Raw genomic sequence first — 21,346 nt, 5'->3', positions numbered from 1 at the left:
AAGAAGACTTAAAATATTTCTGAGTATGAGAGTTTTATAATCATTTGAAAATAATTTCAGTAAGAACTTAAATGACCTCAGAGTATCTTGTTGCAATGGGGATTTAAAATAATTCAATTTTTGCTTATTTTGGTCAGCTAGAATCTGCTATAATCATTAAGAAAATTCATTGAGATAAGTCCTTTATCCTAATTATATACCCTGATTTGTCTCTTTTTTTTTTTCTTCAGGTCACACGAGTAGTGCTTTTATGGGTAAATAATCATTTCAATGATTTTGAAGGAGATCCTGCTATGACTGGCTTTCTAGAAGAATTTGAAAAAAATCTAGAAGATACAGTAAGAGTTGATAAATTTTTATTTTCTAATCTGTGTTTTCTTTGGAAAAAAGTGACAGTCCAGTTAGTCTTTTTCAGATAACACACACACACACACACACACACAGAGTGGACTATTGTAACAAATTTTGTTATATCTGTGGAGTTTATTTCAAGTTAATGACATTTCAACACTCTTTGGATTACCCATGAATACCTCTAGGATCAAAATAAGTGAGGGAATACAAAAATTGTGCAAAGTTGTTCACATTTTTGACAATTATTCTTAGTTAAAGAAAGTGGTAGCTTATGAAAAATTGGTGAATTTTCTGAATCAATTAATTCTTTGGAATTTCCCCCCCCTTTTTTTTCCCCCTTTCTTCCTTTCCTTCTCCTTTGTAATCAGCAAGCAAGCATATACTCTCTGTTTGTCCTGGCACAGAGTATATTATAAAGAATGAAGGGGAAACATAGTCTAATCCCTTCATTTTACAAAAATGGAAACTGAATCCCAGAATCACCCAGGCTGCTTATAAATAACAGTGCCTAGAATGTAATGCATGTCCTCTAAAATGGTAGTATTCTTTCCATTCTGTCATACTGGAAAACACAGACTTAAATTACAAAGACGTTGTTATCTATTTTATATGATAAAACTTAACTTAAAAGTAGGTTATTTAGAGGAAAGCTTGATGAGAGGATGTTGGAGCAATCAAAGGAGAATTAATTTATTCAGTGCAGGGTCTGAACTTGTCTCTACATAGAGATTTGTAGAGAGAAAGTTTTATTTATAAGAGCAAAGGCCCAGAGGTGGTAAGAAGGAATGTGCTTTTGTGAATCCTGTCTGAGGTGGAGGGTATCTATTGGAGTGTAATAGAGAATTAAGGTATGAATTTTTTCCTCCATAGAAACAGAGAGTGTATTAGATTATTTAAAAATTATCCCAAAGTGTTTTTTGTTGTCGTTGTTGTTGTTTTTTTAACTAATGATTCTGTGATTGTGGAAGACCGCCAGATGATTTTATTCCAATATTTTATATGTATCAATTGACATTATTCCACTTACAATTTGAAAAATAAAATTACTTTTTATTCTGAACCATAAACACTTAAGTAAAGCATTTCATTATAAAACATTCCATTCATTCATTAATCATTAAAAAAATTTTTTTATGGATATTTTCTGTCTTTTACATCACCATAGTATCCTGGGTATTCCACTTCTTCCCTTTCTAGAGACCCATTCCAGATGACAAAGTATATTTTTTTGAAGAGGAAAAGAGGAGGAAAAATCAGGACAACTGATTTGAAAAAAAGTTCAAAAATATAAGTAATGTTTAATACCTATGGACCTCCCCCTTCCACTAAGGAGTAGAGATTGGGGGTGTCCTTGCATATCTCTTTGTCTGAGTCCCACTTGATCTTTTTAATGGTATTACATTTACTTTTGGGGTGTGTGTGTGTGTGTGTGTGTGTGTGTGTGTGTGTGTGTTTGATCTTTCCATTTACATTGTTGAAGTTACTGTGTATATTGTTTTCTTGACTCTTGACTCTATATCAGTTCATAAAAATCATTCTCTTTTTCTTTATAGTCCTCATACATCATTTCTTACATATCCCATTACATTCAAGTAATAGTTTGGTTAGCCATTCCCCAGTTGATGGATGTGTACTTGTTTCTACTTCTTAGCTATAACAAAAAGTGCTGCTTATGAACATTGTGGAATGTATAAGAACTTTGTTTTTGTCAATGGCTTCTTTGGGCTAAAAACTTGGTAATGAAGTTCAGAGTGTAAGGATATTTTAGTCACTTTTTTTAAAAAAATATTTTATTTTATTTAATAATAACTTTGTATTGACAGAATCCATGCCAGGGTAATTTTTTACAACATTATCCCTTGCACTTGCTTATGTTTCGTTTTTTCCCCTCCCTCCCTCCACCCCCCCCCCCAAGATGGCAAGCAGTCCTATATATGTTAAATATGTTGCAGTATATCCTAGATATAATACATATTTGCAGAACCAAACAGTTCTCCTGTTGCACAGGGAGAATTGGATTCAGAAGGTAAAAATAACTTGGGAAGAAAATCAAAAATGCAAATAGTTCACATTTGTTTCCCAGTGTTCCTTCTTTGGGTGTAGCTGTTTCTGTCCATCATTTATCCATTGAAACTCAGTTAGGTCTCTTTGTCATAGAAATCCACTTCCATCAGAATACATCCTCATACAATATCGTTGTCGAAGTGTATAATGATCTCCTGGTTCTGCTCATCTCACTTAGCATCAGTCCATGTAGGTCTCTCCAAGCCTCTCTGTATTCATCCTGTTGGTCATTTCTTACGGAACAATAATATTCCATAACATTCATATACCACAATTTACCCAGCCATTCTCCAATTGATGGGCATCCATTCATTTTCCAGTTTCTAGCCACTACAAACAGGGCTGCTACAAACATTTTGGCACATACAGGTCCCTTTCCCTTTTTTAGTATCTCTTTGGGGTATAAGCCCAGTAGAAACACTGCTGGATCAAAGGGTATGCACAGTTTGATAACTTTTTGGGCATAATTCCAGATTGCTCTCCAGAATGGTTGGATTCGTTCACAACTCCACCAACAATGCATCAGTGCCCCGTTTTCCCGCATCCCCTCCAACATTCATCATTATTTTTTCCTGTCATCTTAGCCAATCTGACAGGTGTGTAGTGGTATCTCAGAGTTTTCTTAATTTTCATTTCTCTGATCAATAGTGATTTGGAACACTTCCATATGAGTGGTAATAGTTTCAGTTTCATCATCTGAAAATTGTCTGTTCATATCCTTTGACCATTTATCAATTGGAGAATGGCTTGATTTTTTATAAATTTGAGTCAGTTCTCTATATATTTTGGAAATGAGGCCTTTATCAGAACCTTTAATTGTAAAGATGTTTTCCCAGTTTGTTGCTTCCCTACTAATCTTGTTTGCATTCGTTCTGTTTGTACAAAGGCTTTTTAATTTGATGTAATCAAAATTTTCTATTTTGTGATCAGTAATGGTCTCTAGTTCATCTTTGGTCACAAATTTCTTTCTCCTCCACAAGTCTGAGAGATAAACTATCCTATGTTCCTCTAATTTATTTATAATCTCATTCTTTATGCCTAGATCATGGACCCATTTTGATCTTATCTTGGTATATGGTGTTAAGTGTGGGTCCTTGCCTAATTTCTGCCATACTAATTTCCAGTTATCCCAGCAGTTTTTATCAAATAATGAAATCTTATCCCAAAAGTTAGAGTCTTTGGGTTTGTCAAACACTAGATTGCTATAGTTGACTATTCTGTCTTGTGAACCTAACCTTTTCCACTGATCCACTAATCTATTTCTTAGCCAATACCAAATGGTTTTGGTGACTGCTGCTTTATAATATAATTTTAGATCAGGTACAGCTAGACCACCTTCATTTGATTTTTTTTTTTCATTAATTCCCTTGAGATTCTCGACTTTTTATTGTTCCATATGAATTTTGTTGTTATTTTTTCTAAATCATTAAAATATTTTCTTGGAAGACAACAAAAAACACTTTGGGATAATTTTTAAATAATCTAATACACTCTCTGTTTCTATGGAGGAAAAAATTCATACCTTAATTCTCTATTACACTCCAATAGATACCCTCCACCTCAGACAGGATTCACAAAAGCACATTCCTTCTTACCACCTCTGGGCCTTTGCTCTTATAAATAAAACTTTCTCTCTACAAACCTCTATGTAGAGACAAGTTCAGACCCTGCACTGAATAAATTAATTCTCCTTTGATTGCTCCAACATCCTCTCATCAAGCTTTCCTCTAAATAACCTACTTTTAAGTTAAGTTTTATCATATAAAATAGATAACAACGTCTTTGTAATTTAAGTCTGTGTTTTCCAGTATGACAGAATGGAAAGAATACTACCATTTTAGAGGACATGCATTACATTCTAGGCACTGTTATTTATAAGCAGCCTGGGTGATTCTGGGATTCAGTTTCCATTTTTGTAAAATGAAGGGATTAGACTATGTTTCCCCTTCATTCTTTATAATATACTCTGTGCCAGGACAAACAGAGAGTATATGCTTGCTTGCTGATTACAAAGGAGAAGGAAAGGAAGAAAGGGGGAAAAAAAGGGGGGGGGTAAATTCCAAAGAATTAATAAATAAATAGATTAGTTTAGGGAGTATTGTCATCTTTATTATATTTGCTCGGCCTATCCAAGAGCACTTAATATTTTTCCAATTATTTAAGTCTGACTTTATTTGTGTGGAAACTTTTTTGTAATTTTGCTCAAATAATTCCTGACTTTGCTTTGGTAGATAGATTCCCAAATATTTTATGCTATCAACAGTTATTTTGAATGGAATTTCTCTTTGTATCTCTTGCTCTTGGATTTTGTTGGTGGTGTATAAAAATGCTGAGAATTTATGGGGATTTAGTTTGTATCCTGCTACTTTGCTAAAATTATGAATTATTTCTAATAGCTTTTTAGTAGAATCTCTGGGGTTTTCTAGGTATACCATCATATCATCTGCAAAGAGTGATAGTTTGGTTTCCTCATTGTCTACTCTAATTCCTTTAATCTTTTTCTTGACTCTTATTGCAGAGGCTAGTGTTTCTAATACAATATTGAATAACAATGGTGATAGTGGGCAACCTTGCTTCACTCCAGATCTTACTGGGAAAGGTTCCAGTTTTTCCCCATTGTATTATGATGCTTACTGAAGGTTTTAAATATATGCTCCTGACTATTTTAAGGAAAAGTCCTTTTATTCCTATGCTCTCAAGTGTTTTTATTAGGAATGGCTGTTGGATTTTATCAAATGCTTTTTCTGCATCTATTGAGATGATCATATGGTTTTTGTTTGGTTGATTATTGATATAGTCAATTATGTTAATAGTTTTCCTAATATTGAACCAGCCCTGCATTCCTGGTATAAATCCTACTTGGTCATAGTGTATTATCCTGGGGATGATTTTCTGTAATCTTTTTGCTAATATTTTATTTAAGATTTTAGCATCAATATTCATTAGGGAGATTGGTCTATAATTTTCTTTCTCTGTTTTCAGCCTACCTGGTTTAGGTATCAGTACCATGTCTGTGTCATAAAAGGAGTTTGGTAGGACTCCTTCGATCCCTACTTTTTCAAATTGTTTATTTAGCATTGGAGTTAATTGATCTTTAAATGTTTGATAGAATTCAGATGTAAATCCATCTGGTCCTGGGGATTTTTTCTTAGGGAGTTGATTGATAGTTTGTTCTATTTCTTTTTCTGAGATGGGAGTGTTTAGGATATTTACTTCTTCCTCTGTTAGTTTAGGCAAGCTATATTTTTGGAGGTATTCTTCTATTTCATTTAAGTTGTCGAATTTATAGGCATAAAGTTGGGCAAAGTAACTCCTAATTATTGCTCTAATTTCCTCTTCATTAGTGGTGAGTTCTCCCTTTTCATTTTTAAGACTAACAATTTGATTTTCCTCTTTCCTTTTTTTAATCAGATTTACTAAGGGTTTATCTATTTTGTTGGTTTTTTCATAGAACCAACTATTAGTTTTATTAATTAATTCAATAGTTTTTTTACTTTCAATTTTATTGATCTCTCCTTTTATTTTTAGAATTTCAAGTTTAGTGTTTGACTGGGGGTTTTTAATTTGTTCCTTTTCTAGCATTTTTAGTTGCAAGCCCAATTCATTGACCTTCTCTTTCTCTATTTTATACAAATAGGCCTCTAGAGATATGTAATTTCCCCTTATTACTGCTTTGGCTGCATCCCATACATTTTGGTATGATATCTCATTATTATCATTTTCTTAGATGAAGTTAGTAATTATGTCTATAATTTGCTGTTTCACCCAATCATTCTTTAGTATGAGATTATTTAGTTTCCAATTATTTTTTGGTCTACTTTCCCGTGGCTTTTTATTGAATGTAATTTTCAATGCATCGTGGTCTGAAAAGGATGCATTCACTATTTCTGCCTTACTGCATTTGAGTTTGAGGTTTTTATGTCCTAATATATGGTCAATTTTTGTATAAGTTCCATGAACTGCTGAAAAGAAGGTGTACTCCTTTCTGTCCCCATTACATTTTCTCCAGAGATCTATCATATCTAATTTTTCTAGTATTCTATCTCTTTGACTTCTTTCTTATTTATTTTATGGTTTGATTTATCTAATTCTGAGAGTGCAAGGTTGAGATCTCCCACTATTATAGTTTTACTGTCTATTTCTTCTTGCAGCTCTCTTAATTTCTCTTTTAAGAATTTAGATGCTACACCACTTGGTGCATATATGTTTAATAGTGATATTGCTTCATTATTCATTCTACCCTTTAGCAAGATATAGTGCCCTTCCTTATCTCTTTTAATTAGATCACTTTTTGCTTTAGCTTGATCTGAGATCAGGATGGCTACCCCTGCTTTTTTGACTTCACCTGAAGCATAGTAGATTTTGCTCCAACCTTTTACCTTTACTCTGCATGTATCTCCCCGCTTCAGGTGTGTTTCCTGTAAACAACATATTGTAGGATTCTGGCTTTTAATCCATTCTGCTAACCGCTTCCTCTTTATGGGGGAGTTTACCCCGTTCACATTTATGGTTAAAATGACCATTTCTGTATTACTGGCCATCTTGTTAACCCCGGTTTATGCTTTTCTCCCTTCTTACCCCGTTCCCCCCCTTCCCAGTATTAAGCTTGTGAGCACCACTTGCTTCTCACAGTCCTCCCTTTTTTAGTATCCCTCCCCCCCCCCCCTTAGAGTTCCTCCCGCTATCTTACCCCTTTCCCTCCCAGTTACCGTATTCCCTTCCACTTAGCTTATTCCTTCCCTTTTCACTTTTCCCTTCTCACTTTTCAATGAGGTGGGAGAAGTTTCACCATAGATTGAATATGTCTAAAATTTTTCTCTTAAAGCCAATTCTGAAAGCAGTAAAATACTCACTATATTCATCCCTCTCCATTCTTTCTCTCAGATATAATAGGTTTTCTTTGCCTCTTCATGAAATGTAGTACCCCCACTTTCCGCTTTTTCTGGTACAATGTCCTTTCCACATCTAGTTTCTAGAACAAGGTATATCTGTATTCTTTATACATCTTTATAGCCGAAATATAGTTCTCAAGATTAATCTTTACCTTTTTAGATTTCTCTTGAGTTCTGTACTTGTAGATCAAATTTTTTGTTAAGTTCTGGCTTTTTCATCAAAAATAGGTGAAATTCACTTACTTTGTTGAATGTCCATCTTCTTCCCTGGAAAAAGATGCTCAAATTGGCTGGATAAGTTATTTTTGGTTGCATACCAAGTTCCTTAGCCTTTCGGAATATCATATTCCAGGCCCTTCGATCCTTTAATGTGGATGCTACCAGATCCTGGGTGATCCTTATTGTGGCTCCTTGATACTTGAATTGGGTTTTTCTAGCCGCTTGCAGTATTTTTTCCTTCGTCTGAGGGTTCTGGCATTTGGCCACTATATTCCTTGGTGTTTTGATTTTAGGATCCATTTCAGTAGGGGATCGATGAATTCTTTCAATGTCTATTTTACCCTCAGTTTCTAAGACTTCTGGGCAGTTCTCTTTGATAATTTCCTGGAAAATAGTGTCCAGGCTCTTTTTTTCATCATACTTTTCTGGGAATCCGATGATTCTCAGGTTGTCTCTCCTGGATCTGTTTTCCAGGTCTGTTGTCTTCCCCAGAAGGTATTTCACATTCTTTTCCATTGTTTGATTTTTTTGGATTTGCTTGACTGATTCTTCTTGTCTCCTCGAGTCATCAATTCCAATTGTTCGACCCTGATTTTCAGTGAAGTATTTTCTTCACTCACTTTTTAAAGATCTTTTTCTAATTGTCCAATTGAGTTCTTTTGTTCTGTGGAATTTTTTTCCATTTCGCCAATTTTGTTTTCCAGTTCACCAATCCTATTTTTCAAGGATTTGGTTTCTTTATCCACTCTCTCTTTAACTGACTTCTCCAGGCTCTTTTGCCAAGCCTCCCTCTCCTTTTGCCAAGCTTCCCTCTCCTTTTGCCAAGCCTCCCTCTCCTTTTGCCAAGCTTCCCTCTCCTTTTGCCAAGTCTCCCTCTCCTTTTGCCAAGCCTCACTCTGCTTTTCCCATTTTTCTTCTAGCTCCCTTGTGAGAGCCTTTTTAATTTCCTCCATGAGATTCATCTGTGCTGAGGAACAGATGATCTCCTCCTTTGGGGATTCACCTGGGGACTGTTTGTTTTTAGTCTCCTCAGGATTTGGAGTCTGCTCTTTATCTGTATAGAAGCTGTCAAGGGTTAAAGTCTTTTTCTGTTTCTTGCTCATTCTGTCTAATAATCAAAGACAAACTATCAAAGAAACAGAAGAAAAAAAACCCTTGAATGGAGGCTGCTTTCTTTGGGGGAGGGGCAGGGTAGCCGTGAGGCACGGGTCCTACTGTGCTGCGCCTGCGCTCTGAGATCGGAGAGCATGCTGAGACACTGTGGGGGAGGGGTGGCCAGGTCCCGAGAAACTCCAGCTGTTTGGGGCTGTATTCTTCACCCCCGGTGTTTTTAGCTTCTCTGCTGGGCTGCTGACTTGCTGTTGGAGCAAAGTAGCTAATCCTGTAGCAAAGCTCTCCCCGTAGAGACGGCTGCGATCACGCCCCACCCCTTCTCCACTCTGCTCGGGAGCCGCCTTCCGAGCTCTCGCTGCCGCTGCTGCCTGCAGCTTGCTTCCGATCTAATAACCGTCCCCGCCCTCGCGCAAAAACAGACCTTTCTTGACGAGTCTCAAGGATGGTTTCTCTTGGTAACTAATTGTATGGTTTTTTTCAGTTGAGCATTAATTCAGAGGCATGAAATGAAATGGATAGTGAGAAAGAAACGTGGAGGTTACACAGCAGTGTGCCTCCTCTCCGCCATCTTGGCCGGAAGTCTAGTCACTTTGTTAGCATTATTTCAAATTGCTTTTCATAGAATGAGTACCATTTCATAGCTGAACTAACACTATATTAGTGACTGTCTTTTTGCAACCCTTCCAACATTGACTGTTGCCATTTTTTGTCATTTTTGTCAATTTGCAGAGAGTGAGGTGAAGCTTTAAGATCATTTTTAATTGAGAATCTCTTATTAGTGATTTAGAACCTTTTTTAAAAATGTGGTTCTTAATATTGTGCAGTTCTTTTGAGAATTTTTTATATCATTTGATTATTTTAATAAATGATTCTATAATTAGAATGTCTGTTAGTCATAAATGCTTATATATCAGACAAATTTGATACAAAGATCCCCTCTGCCCATCCCTGGCCACTTTTCTTCTTATCCCAGATACCTTTTCTGTGTAGAAGCTTTTCAGTGTGAAGTTTCTGCTTCTGCCACAAACACTATTATGTTCTTTCAATTACTTAATTCTTTTATTTTATTTTATCTACTGGCTCTCTACCTCTCAACCTTCAACTCCTTTTCTTGTTTAATATTTCCCCTTCTTTTTTCCTCTTCAGCTACTCCATAAGCTTTTAAATTTCATTTTTTGTACTCCTTTACAAAAAATAATTCTCATTAGACCTTTATTTTTTGATTCATGATTCCTATAATTATCTATATACTTTATTTTTTTTTTATCAGTATTCTTCATATTATCAAAGCTTCCAAGTATCCATTCTAGGTTCTTCCCTATAGATAACTTTCTATTATTGCTTTGTAGGGCCTGACTCATAGATTTCTCTTTTCTATTGTGCATCATTTCCAGAACAATACCAGTTTTTTATTGTGGCTATCAAAGAGGATACTGCTCTCTGTGTAGGATCCCTCCCATAACAGGTCCCTGATTATGAAGCCCACTACATTTGCCTGGAAAGTTCATCCTTGTGTCCATTCTGTCCTCTTTCCCAAGGTACAGTTGCCCCAAGGTGTTCCAGCTCCTCCTTCCCAGGACAAGTAGATTTTTTCTAGCACCAAATTGCCTAGGTTTCATCTAGCCCTCTTCTCCTTTTACCAGAGATCTTTGTTCATTCACAAGAGCATTCATCTGTGGAATCCCAATTCCATCTCCAAAGTAAGGCCTCCTTTCATCTTCCCCACTTGAAATTCTTTTCTTCCTCATTATCCTTGAAAGATTATCTCAGATTGCTCTCATTGCTAACCTTTGATTTGAACTCAAGAGTATCACTCACTCTGCTCTATCCACCCATTCCTCTCCCCAGCTTTTATATACCTCCTCTTACACACAGAGAGATGTAGACACACTCAAAAGAAGCGTTCATCTTTAGGCAAGTAAACATTCATCTATAGGCAAGTTGTCTCCAGGATCTGTATTTACTTAATGCTCCTTGACCACCTCTTAAATGATACTTCTCCTAGATTTCTGCCTTTATCTCTGACTCTTTGTGTACATTTAGAAAAGTCTTTTATTAGGCTCTCTTATTCTATTGCTTTTACTGTTGTTATCTACTGTATTTATTCCTTCTCCCCACATTTTTTTTTTACTTGGGGTGTTTAATATGCAAATAATCTCTTTAGATCTGGTTTTCTTTCTAAAAATGTTTCAAATGCTTCTTTGTTGTTGAATGTCCATCTTTTGTTTTGTTTGTTTTATGTGATTGAACTCAGATTTCCAGAATGGGTTACCTGGGCTACACTCTTGAGTTTTTCCATACTCTTAATTCCTTCCCCTCCTCCTTTTTTTCTGGTAGGTGCAGAATATTCTTACATTATTTCAATCTCCTTTTTTTTTGTGTGTGTGTGATTAAAAGTTTTTCGCCTAATGGTGTATAAAATTTGTGACTGAACTGAATTGCTACTTAAACCACTTTGTGTCTTGGAGTTTTAGCCTTAGTTTGTGGGGGGCCAGGTCTGGGGATAGATGGTTGTCTTCCTTCCTTCTTCCCTTCCTTCCTCCCTCCCTTCATTTGTTTGCTTATTAATTAATTACCCTGAAGGCAAAATATGAGTTCTTTCAATTGACATTTCATTTTCTGTGTTCAGAAGTTTTGGCCAGTTCTCTCATTTTCTATGTGATGTTATGGTTTTTTGTCCTGTCATGTTCTTTTGGGAGGCTTGAGAGCCTGTATATCTTGTCTTTTTTGAGATTTGTATGTTTTGCTTTAATTGTGAACTAATGTTATTTTTAGCTTCTCTTGTAGATTATCTTTCATTTCTGTATGTTTGCATTCCTTATCTGTTCTCATTTTGCTTGCATAAGTGCAGATTGTTAGTGCAAATTCATATTTTTCTGTTCTCATTATTTCTGTTGTACAGGACATAAATTCTCTTATAATTCTCATTTCTTTTTAAACCACTCAGGAATAGTATATTGTGTGTTTTCCTCAAATTTCATAGGTTTCTTTGTCTCAGGAGTAGGATCATTTTCCTTTATTTTCCTATATTATTTCCTTTAGATGCTTAAACTTTACTACATCTAGAGGATATATTTCTTTTTGTCATTATTCTTTTTCCATTCATGTTTTTATCTATTGATGTTTGAGGTCTTTGAGTTTTCTTCATCCTGAAATCTTACAATACTCTTCGCCTTTTATCATTCACTTTTTGACTCTCTCCCCTCAGATTTTGATTTTATTAGGGGTGGATCTTAGAACATTTTGTTCCCTTTCCACACTAGACAATTCATGGTTCACCAGACTAAGTCTTTGCTCCAAGTGACCTGGATGGTCAGAACTGGTCCCAGCTCTTATGCTGTGTTCTTTCCTTAGGCTTGGTGGATTGCTGCCCAGTTCCTCACAAGCAGAGTGTCGTCTCAGGATGATCTAATACTCCCTGACTTTCTTTAGTCTCTAGTTTGGTATTAGTAGTTCAGATCCTGTTTTTCTTGGCACCAGACATTCAGAACATTGCAATATTCATGATTCTGAATTAATGGTCTGTGATAAGCTTTTCTTCTTTATGGGCTACTGCTATTCTGACTGTTGAAGATTAAATAGATTTTTCATAGCCTATAGCTGGATCACTAGAAGGAGGGAGAGGGACCTGGATGCTGGAGCACACAAGGCTGTCATCTCCTTGGGTCTGCTAATATAGTAAGAGAATGATGATGAGCAAGTTTAGGGTCAGTGAATGTTGATGTTCCTGGAATTTTATTTTTTGGGGGAGAGAGGGTTACCTTTTTCAGATACTGGCTCCTGGACCATGGAGGCATTTAAAATTGCTTTTGTTTTTGCTGAATAATTTCTGTTTTGGAGAGGTTTGAATGGTAAGAATCAGAGAATGTTTACTCCATCATATTATTGCTCACAAGATTCAGAGAACCTCCTTTTTATTTGTTTTTTTTTTCTCTATATTCTTAAGCATATTTGTTTGCCTTTTATTTTACAGAGTCCCTAGCATTTGTTAATTCTTTACTATTTTCAAGCATTGTGCTTCACTTTGGGTTATAACCTTTGGAAAATGTAATCTTAGTGGGAAAGCCCTAGTATTCCTCAGTGTATTATCAGTTGTATTAAATTTCCCCCCCCTTTTTTTTCTTTTTGATTCTAGATTACCTCTTCAAAAAATTTTAATTATAAAAGAGAAAAGAGGTATAAAATGAGAGTTAGCAGAGATGAATGGATCAAGTAAGGATTTTTCTCTTTTTAGGTTAGCTGAGATAGTGTTTTTGAGGAAGCAAGGAGGCAGCTTGTGGACAGAAAGAGATTAAAGATGAAAGAGTAGTTATAAAAAGGTTGGCACTCTTTTAAAGAAGATGAAAAGGAATAGGAACATGGGTACATGGAAGAAAGGTTTTCCTTGAGAAGTAGAAGGGCTACTCCTCTTCCTCTGAAATGGTGATTTGGTGAGATTATTAATAAATGATTATGATTGTAAGTATTTTTAACAATGTAGTCTTTTCTTGTTATAAGGGAAAATATACATAGTTTTTTATTTTTATTTTCAGAAAATGAAGGGGCATCTCCGTTTATTAAATATTGCTTGTGCTGCCAAGGCTAAATGGAGGCAAATTATTTTTCAGAAGAATTCCCGGGAATCACCACTTTTTTTCAGCCTTACTGGAGGAAGTGAGGGATTTGGTATTTTTGTGGAAGGAGTAGAACCAGGCAGCAAAGCTGCTGAAGTTGGACTTAAACGTGGTGACCAGGTAAAAAAATTATAGATAATACTGCCAGTAATAAAAATCTTTATAATATATTTTTCTTATGTATAATAAAGTAGTTTGTGAAATTTTCTTTTATATTAAAAGAAATTTTGTTACGGTGGCAAAGAACGACATGGAAAATACTTCTGACTCAGTTGATCTCTGACATTGATCTTTTTTGCTATTATCTTTTATCTTGCTGTTTCTTCATTTACCATCCTTTTTTCCTTCCTCCCTCCCTCTCTGTCTTTCTTTCTCTGCTTCCCTCTCCCTATTCTTCCTACCCTTAAACAATTTGTTAGTAAAAATTTTATTATCATTTCAAAACTATGACAGTTTTATGTTTTAAAAAAGAATGTTTAGCCAACTGCTTCAATAGTGTGGCAGTACAAATCAGTGGTTTTCCGTGTGGCCACATGAAAAAGATGGAATCCTGTGAGACCCATTCATGGATACTTTGAAACAGAACCAATGTTGATTTAAACATTGCTCCTTTGGAGTAAGACAACTAAATTAAATGTTTATATTTAGTAATAACAATAATAGCTAACATTTATAATATCATGCTAAGGTTTTCAAAGCTATGCACATTATTTTCTTTGACCCTAATAATGATCCTGTGTGACAGGAATTCCCCTTTTACTTATGAGGAAATGGAAGCTGAGAAATGTTAAGTATCTCCCAGGCTCAATTGCTTTGAGGGATCTGAGACGGGATTCCAAGTCAATATTACTCATAAATCCATTATAATTCTTTTAAATGTTAGTTATTTCTTTGAAAATATTTAATAATATGGACAGCTAGGTGGCACAGTGGATAGAGCACCAGCCCTGAACTCAGGAGGACCTGGCCTCAGACACTTAACTCTTCCTAGCTGTGTGATCCTGGGCAATTCACTTAACCCCAATTGCCTCAGCCAAAAAAAGAAAAAATATTTAATAATATCTTTTATATCTAATGGATTTGTTGAAGCACTTTGCAAGTATTTAATTGATTTTATCCTTACAACACCCTTGAGATGTAAGTACTATTATTTTCTTCATTTTAAGATTAGTAAACTGAGGCAGACAAGTTGTTACAGCTAGTACATTTCTGAGGTTATTTTTGAATTTGAGTCTTCCTAATTCTGTGTTCAGCGCTTTTTTCATTGCTACCTTGCTCTCATGTATTAACAGAAATATACACTAACAAAGCTTATTATGTTAGTGTTTATTAATGTAGTTTTCTTTTCATTTGATTACTAATACATTGTTTTTCCTTTAAGATAATGGAAGTTAATGGACAAAATTTTGAGAACATTACATTGGGGAACGCCCTTGAAATATTAAAGAATAATACTCATCTCTCTCTAACTATAAAGACCAACATCTTTGGTGAGTTTTGTTGCATAAAGAACTATTTTGAAAACATTTCTCAATGCAAAGAAGAGGATTTTTTTTTTAAAACTACTTAAAAAAAAAGAATTTAAAAAGGATAGAACCTCTGTTTGATCTAAACAGAACATTTGTATTAGATAGCAGTGAAAAGGCAGTGCTTTCTGGTTTCTCTGACAAGGAGAATAGTCTTTAGGCTACAAAATACCTAGAAAAAATAATATTAATAGAGAATCAAAAGCCCAGGATAAGAAAGGAATCCCAAGAAAAGTCCTAGATATATGCTTTCCATAAAGTCAAGGGACCATCCTTAGATGCTCTACTTCTACAGATTCTGAAATGTGCTTTTGTAAATGCTGAACCACTCTGTGATTGATCCCCGAGTGATCTTGAAACAGTTGTAAAGAATAAGAGGCATGTAACAGGATTTGTGCCGAATAGCTTTATTTTCAGGAAAGGGAAGAGATTAGTCTACACAAAATTTCTAGATTGAATTGTTTTTTAAGGCATGAGTCCATCTCATCTAGACATCTAGACAAAAAAATGATGATCACTATGAGTTTGCTTTTTTTCTTTCTTGATAGTTAATGGACTGTTATGTCAGAGGAATATTGCTTTATTTTCCTGAGATTTCAGCAAAATATTAAGTTTTTCATGCTATTTCTATGAGAGTTAGAAAATAGGAAGCCATAGAACCAGTTGATTGACTTAACACAAAAGTGATTATTAATGAATATTAATATGTCATTGTTGAGGGAGTGTCTCTTGTGATGCTTCCCAGGAATCTCTTCTTCGCTTCCATGCCATTCTTTTTATAAAATTTTTATTTTTCCTTTCTTCCCTGATAAAACCTCCCTATATCCAAATAGAGAAGATAAATGTACTTTATAGCTTTGGTTTCACTTTTAGAGGATGTATAGGAGATATTTCATTCTTGATATGGGGAAAAAAATAGAGGTAAAATGACTAGCCTAAGGCTAAAATAAAGCATGTTCTGTGAGCTAAATCATCTTATATCTATGGCTTTGAGTATTATACTGCTCTTTCTATTGCACCAGAATGTAATCAAGCATATTTTACACACAATCATACTCAACATGTGTACACATGTATAATTAAAGTTTTCTATGTAGATTATATGTCTTAGGACATGCTATTCATTTGAAGATGAGTAAACAAAAACTATGCTCTAATATACTTTTTTTTTTTTTTTTTTTTTTGCTGAGGCAATTGGGGTTAAGTGACTTGCCCAGGGTCACACAGCTAGACAGTGTCTGAGACCAGATTTGAACTCGGGTCCTCCTGACTTCAGGGCTGGTGCTCTATCCACTGTGCCACCTAGCTGCCCCTCTAATATACTTTTAATGTCCTTGTATTTCATCTCACACTAAACTACTTGCATTTATGCAAAAAAGAGCCAGATTGCATAATCATATTTAAACATATAATAGGATTTGGAAGAGAAATATAAAACTTTATTTAAAGGTTAAAGAATTAGTATTATGTTCAGATGATGTCTCCTACTTTGCAAAGCCTATAGAATATATATCTTAAAATTTATAGAATGCCCAAGTTGGAAAGATCATTAGAGTCTATTTAGTGAAATATTCTTAGCATACAGATAGAAAAATAAGATAAATGACTTGCCCAGAAACATTTTAACATGTTTTCACTGGGTTAAAGTTTCACTTAACTCATTTTTCAATCCTTAATCATCTGACTTCTGATCTCATCACTCAACTAAAACTTCTCTCTTCAGTTGTTAATAATGCCTTAACTGCCAAATGTGATGATCTTTTCAGTCTCCTTTCTTCTTGAATTCTCTAATGCATATGACATTAGTGACTATCTTTTCATTGCTAGATTTTGTGACAGTACTTTCTTCTGATTCTCCCAATTGTCTAACCACTTTCTTTTATTCTCTTTGGCCAGTTCATTATCCAAATCACTTACCATGATTGTTGAGTATGTTAAGATTCTGGCTTGGGTCTTCTTCTCTTTTCTCTCTACACACTAATTTGTGGTGGCCTCATTAGCATTTATAGGATTAATTATCATTTCTAGTAGATGACGTGCGTGCGTATGTGTGTGTGTGTGTGTGTGTGTGTGTGTGTGTATTTTCAGCTCCAGTTTTTCTCCATTCCACCAGTCTCACATCATGAAATACCTGTTGGACATTTCACAATGATTATCTTGAAGAAATTGCAAACTCAACTCGTACAAAATAGAATTCATTTTCTTTCCTGTAAAGCTCTCTTCTGCTGAACTTGCCTAAATTCTTTTGCAAATGCCACCCTTCTTCTGTTCTCCCAGTTTCATTATCCTTAGCATTCACTTTCCTTCAAATGTCTAGCCAATTTCTAGATCTTGCTATTGCTACTTCCATGTCTCTAGCATCCAACTGCTCTCTACTCAGACTCTCATTGACTCTCACCCACTAAATCATAATGGTCTCCTAATAGGTCTTCTGTCTCAAGAGTCTCTTTGCTCTAGTTTCTCCAAAGCTGCCAAAATGATTTTCTTTAAACATCACTTTCATTCTCAACTCTAGTGGTTAGTCAACAAATATTTAAGTGCCTACCATATGCTAGATTCCATTCTTGTCCTCATCTGAAGGAGTTCACAGTTTATTGGGGGAGATAGCATGCAAGCAATTATATAATCAAAGTTACATATACATAGTATAAATTTGAACTAGTTCATGAAGATAAAGCACTAGAATTAAAGGGGAATCAGGAAAAACTTCCGCAGCAGGTGGTATTTTAGCTCTCTATATAAAGATTGTAGAAATATTTAGATGATTAGCTTTATTTTTTTAAATAATAGCTTTTTATTTTCTTTTAAATTTTTTTTTATTAAAGCTTTTTATTTACAAAACATATGCATGGGTAATTTTTCAACATTGACCCTTGTAAAATCTTTTGTTCCAACTTTTCTCCTCCTTCTCCCTACCCTCTCCCCTAGCTGGCAGGTAGTCCAATACATATTAAATATGTTAAAATATATGTTAAATCCAATACACACACACACACACACACACACACATACACACACACACACATTTATACAGTTATCTTGTTGCACAAGAAAAAATCAGATCAAGAAGGAAGAAAAAAACTAAGGAAACAAAATGCAAGAAACAACAACAGAGATAATGCTATGTTGTGGTTCACACTCAGTTCCCACAGTCCTCTCTCTGGGTATAGATGGCTCTCTTCATCACTGACTAGGTGGCACTGGTTTGAATCATCTCATTGTTGAAGAGAGTCACATCTATCAGAATTAATCATCATCTAGTCTTGTTGAATTTGAAATTTGGTAGGAGTCCTTCATTACCTATTTTTTCAAATATGTTATATCGTATTGGGGTTAATTGTTCTTTAAATGTTTCGTAGAATTCACATGTCAATCCATCTGGTCCTGGGAATTTAGTCTTAGGGAGTTGATTAACAGCTTGTTTTATTTCTTTTTCTAAAATGGGACTATTTAAGTAATTTATTTCCTCTTAATCTGAGCAAACTATATTTTTGTAGATATTCCTCCATTTCACTTAGATTGTTGAATTTATTAGCATAAAGTTGGGCAAAGTAATTCCTAATTACTGCTTTACTTTCCTTTTCATTGGTGGAAAGTTCTCCCTTTTCATTTTTCAGACTAACAATTTGATTTTCCTCTTTCCTTTTTCTAGTCAAATTAACTAAAGGTCTATCTATTTTGTTGTTGTTGTTTTTTTTTTTTTTCATAAAACCAACTCTTAAGTTTTATTCAATAGATTTTTTAGATTCAATTTTATTGATTTTTTTTTTTTTTTAAGAATTTCATGTTTGGTATTTGATTGGGGGTTTTTAATTTGTTTTTTTTTTTTTCCTAGCTTTTTTAGTTTCAAGCCTAATTCATTGATCTTCTGTTTCTCTATTTTATGCAAGTAAGCATCTAGAGATATAAAATTTCCCTTTATTACTATTTTGGCTGCATCCCACAAATTTTGGTATGTTGTCTCATTGCTGTTTCACTCATTCATTCTTTAGAATGAGATTATTAATTTCCAATTACTTTTTGGTCTATTTTCCCAATTGAAAGTAATTTTTCTTGCATTGTGATCTGAAAAAAATGCATTTACTATTTCTGCCTTTCTGTATTTGATTTTGAGGTCTTTATGTCCTAATATATGGTCAGTTTTTGGATAAGTTCCATCTACTGCTGAGAAGAAGTGTACTCCTTTCTATCTCCATTCAATTTTCTCCAAAGATCTATCATATCTAATTTTTCTAGTATTCTGTTGAATACTCTTGAACTTCTTTCTTATTTATTTTGTCGTTTGATTTATCTAGTTCTGAGAGTGCAAGGTTGAGATCTCCCACTATTCTGTCTATTTCTTCTTGAAACTCTCTTCTTTAGAAATTTAGATGCTACACCACTTTGTGTATATGTGTTTAATATTGATATTGCTTCCTTATCTATGGTACTCTTTAGCAAGATATAGTTTTCTTCCTTATCTCTTTTAATTAGATCAATTTATGTCTCTGCTTGATCTGAGATCAGGATGGCTACCCCTGCTTTTTTTACTTCACCTGAAGTATAATAGATTCTGCTCCAGACTTTTACCTATACTCTGTATGTATCACTCTGCTTTAAATATGTTTCTTGTAAACAACATATTGTAGGATTCTGGCTTTTAATCCTATCTGCTATCCACTTATGCTTTATGGGAGAGTTCACCCCATTCACATTTATGGTTAAAACTACTAATTTTGTTTTTCCTGCGATCTTATTAACCCCTAATTATGCTTTTCTTTTTCCTTTTCCCTTTTCCCTCCTCCTCAGTATTTTACTTACGCACACTACTTTCCTGAAGGAGTCCTCCCCTTTAGACACCCTCCCCCTTTCCCCTATTATTTCTGTTTTCCCTTCTATTTAGCCTATCACTTCCCTTTTCTCCTTTCCCCTCCCACTTTTCTATAAAGTGAGAGAAGTTTTTTGATCAAACCAAATATGTCTAATATTCTTTCTTTGAGCCAGATCTGATGAGCTTAAGATTCACACAATATTCATCACCCTCCATTCTTTCCCTCAATTCTAATAGGTTTTCTTTGCCTCTTCCTGAGATGTAATTTCCCTCATTTTACCTCCACTTTCCCTTTTTTGGGGTACATTCCCTTTTCTACCTCTAGTTTCTTTTTAAAACAGTAAAATCAGATTATACATGCACTCTCTTATGTATTCCCCTAATAGAAATACAATTCTCAAGAGTTCTTGTCTTTTTTACTTTTTTATGCTTTTCTTGAGTTCTATATTTGGAGATCAGATTTTTTGTTTAGCTCTAATCTTTTCATCAGAAATAAATGGAATTCACTTGTTTCATTGAATGTCTATCTTCTTCCCTGAAAGAAAATGGTCAGTTTAGCAGGGTAATTTATTCTTGACTGCATTCCAAGTTCCTTTGTCTTTCAGAATATCAGATGTTAGCCCCTTTGATCCTTTAAAGTGGAAGCTGCTAGGTCCTAGGTAATCCTTAAATTTTTAATAATCCTTAATAATTTTTTCCTTGGTCCAATAGTTATGAAATGTAGCCACAATATTCCTTGGGGTTTTAATTTTGGGTTCTATTTCAGGAAGTATTTGGTGAATTCTTTCAATCTTCTGATTCTCTGACATCTGGGCAGTTTTCTTTGATGATTTCCTGAAAAATAGTGTGCAGGCTCTTTTTTTCATCATATTTTCAGGGAGTCCAATAATCCTTAGATTGTCTCTCCTAGATCTATTTTCCAGGTCAGTTGTTTTCCCAGTTAGGTATTTTACATTTTTTTTCTATTTTTTTCTTTTTTTTTTTTTTTTTTTTTTTTTTTTTTTTACTATTGGCATTTTTTTTTTTTTTTTTTTTTTTTTTTTTTTTTTTTTTTTTTAATTTTTTTATTTAATAATTACATTATATTTACACTCATTTCTGTTCCGATTTTTTTCCCCTCCCTCCCTCCACCCCTCCCCTAGATGGCAAGCAGTCCTTTATATGTTGGATATGTTGCAGTATATCCTAGATACAATATATGTTTGCAGAACCGAACAGTTCTTTGTTGCATAGGGAGAATTGGATTCAGAAGGTATAAATAATCCGGGAAGAGAAACAAAAATGCAGATAGTTCACATTCGTTTCCCAGTGTTCTTTCTTTGGGTGTAGCTGCTTTTGTCCGTCATTTATCAATTGAAACTCAGGTCTCTTTGTCAAAGAAATCCACTTTCATCAAAATATGTCCTCATACAATATCGTTGTCGAAGTGTATAATGATCTCCTGGTTCTGCTCATTTCACTTAGCATCAGTTCATGTAGGTCTCTCCAAGCCTCTCTGTATTCATCCTGCTGGTCATTTCTTACAGAACAATAATATTCCATAACATTCATATACCACAATTTACCCAGCCATTCTCCAATTGATGGGCATCCATTCATTTTCCAGTTTCTAGCCACTACAAACAGGGCTGCTACAAACATTTTGGCACATACAGGTCCCTTTCCCTTCTTTAGTATTTCTTTGGGATATAAGCCCAATAGAAACACTGCTGGATCAAAGGATATGCACATTTTGATAGTTTTTTGGGCATAATT

At 34.6% G+C, this 21,346-nt stretch overlaps 1 protein-coding gene across 4 annotated transcripts in view; it reads left to right on the top strand.

Annotated features, from left to right (window-relative positions):
* Nucleotides 1-21,346, top strand: part of RAPGEF6 (Rap guanine nucleotide exchange factor 6) — a 240,557-nt gene that overhangs the window by 134,791 nt on the left and 84,420 nt on the right. For all 4 annotated transcript variants that reach the window (XM_051978209.1, XM_051978208.1, XM_051978211.1 and 1 more), the window contains exons 13-15: nucleotides 231-338; nucleotides 13,175-13,375; nucleotides 14,637-14,745. In XM_051978209.1, the coding sequence (XP_051834169.1) occupies nucleotides 231-338; nucleotides 13,175-13,375; nucleotides 14,637-14,745 (418 nt within the window). The remainder of the gene's footprint in view (nucleotides 1-230; nucleotides 339-13,174; nucleotides 13,376-14,636; nucleotides 14,746-21,346) is intronic.

The sequence above is a fragment of the Antechinus flavipes genome, chromosome 2, assembly GCF_016432865.1.
Source record: "Antechinus flavipes isolate AdamAnt ecotype Samford, QLD, Australia chromosome 2, AdamAnt_v2, whole genome shotgun sequence".
In the NCBI taxonomy this organism is placed as follows: Eukaryota; Metazoa; Chordata; class Mammalia; order Dasyuromorphia; family Dasyuridae; genus Antechinus; species Antechinus flavipes.
Note: the sequence above shows the minus strand (reverse complement) of the source record. Positions and strands in the feature narration are given on the sequence as shown.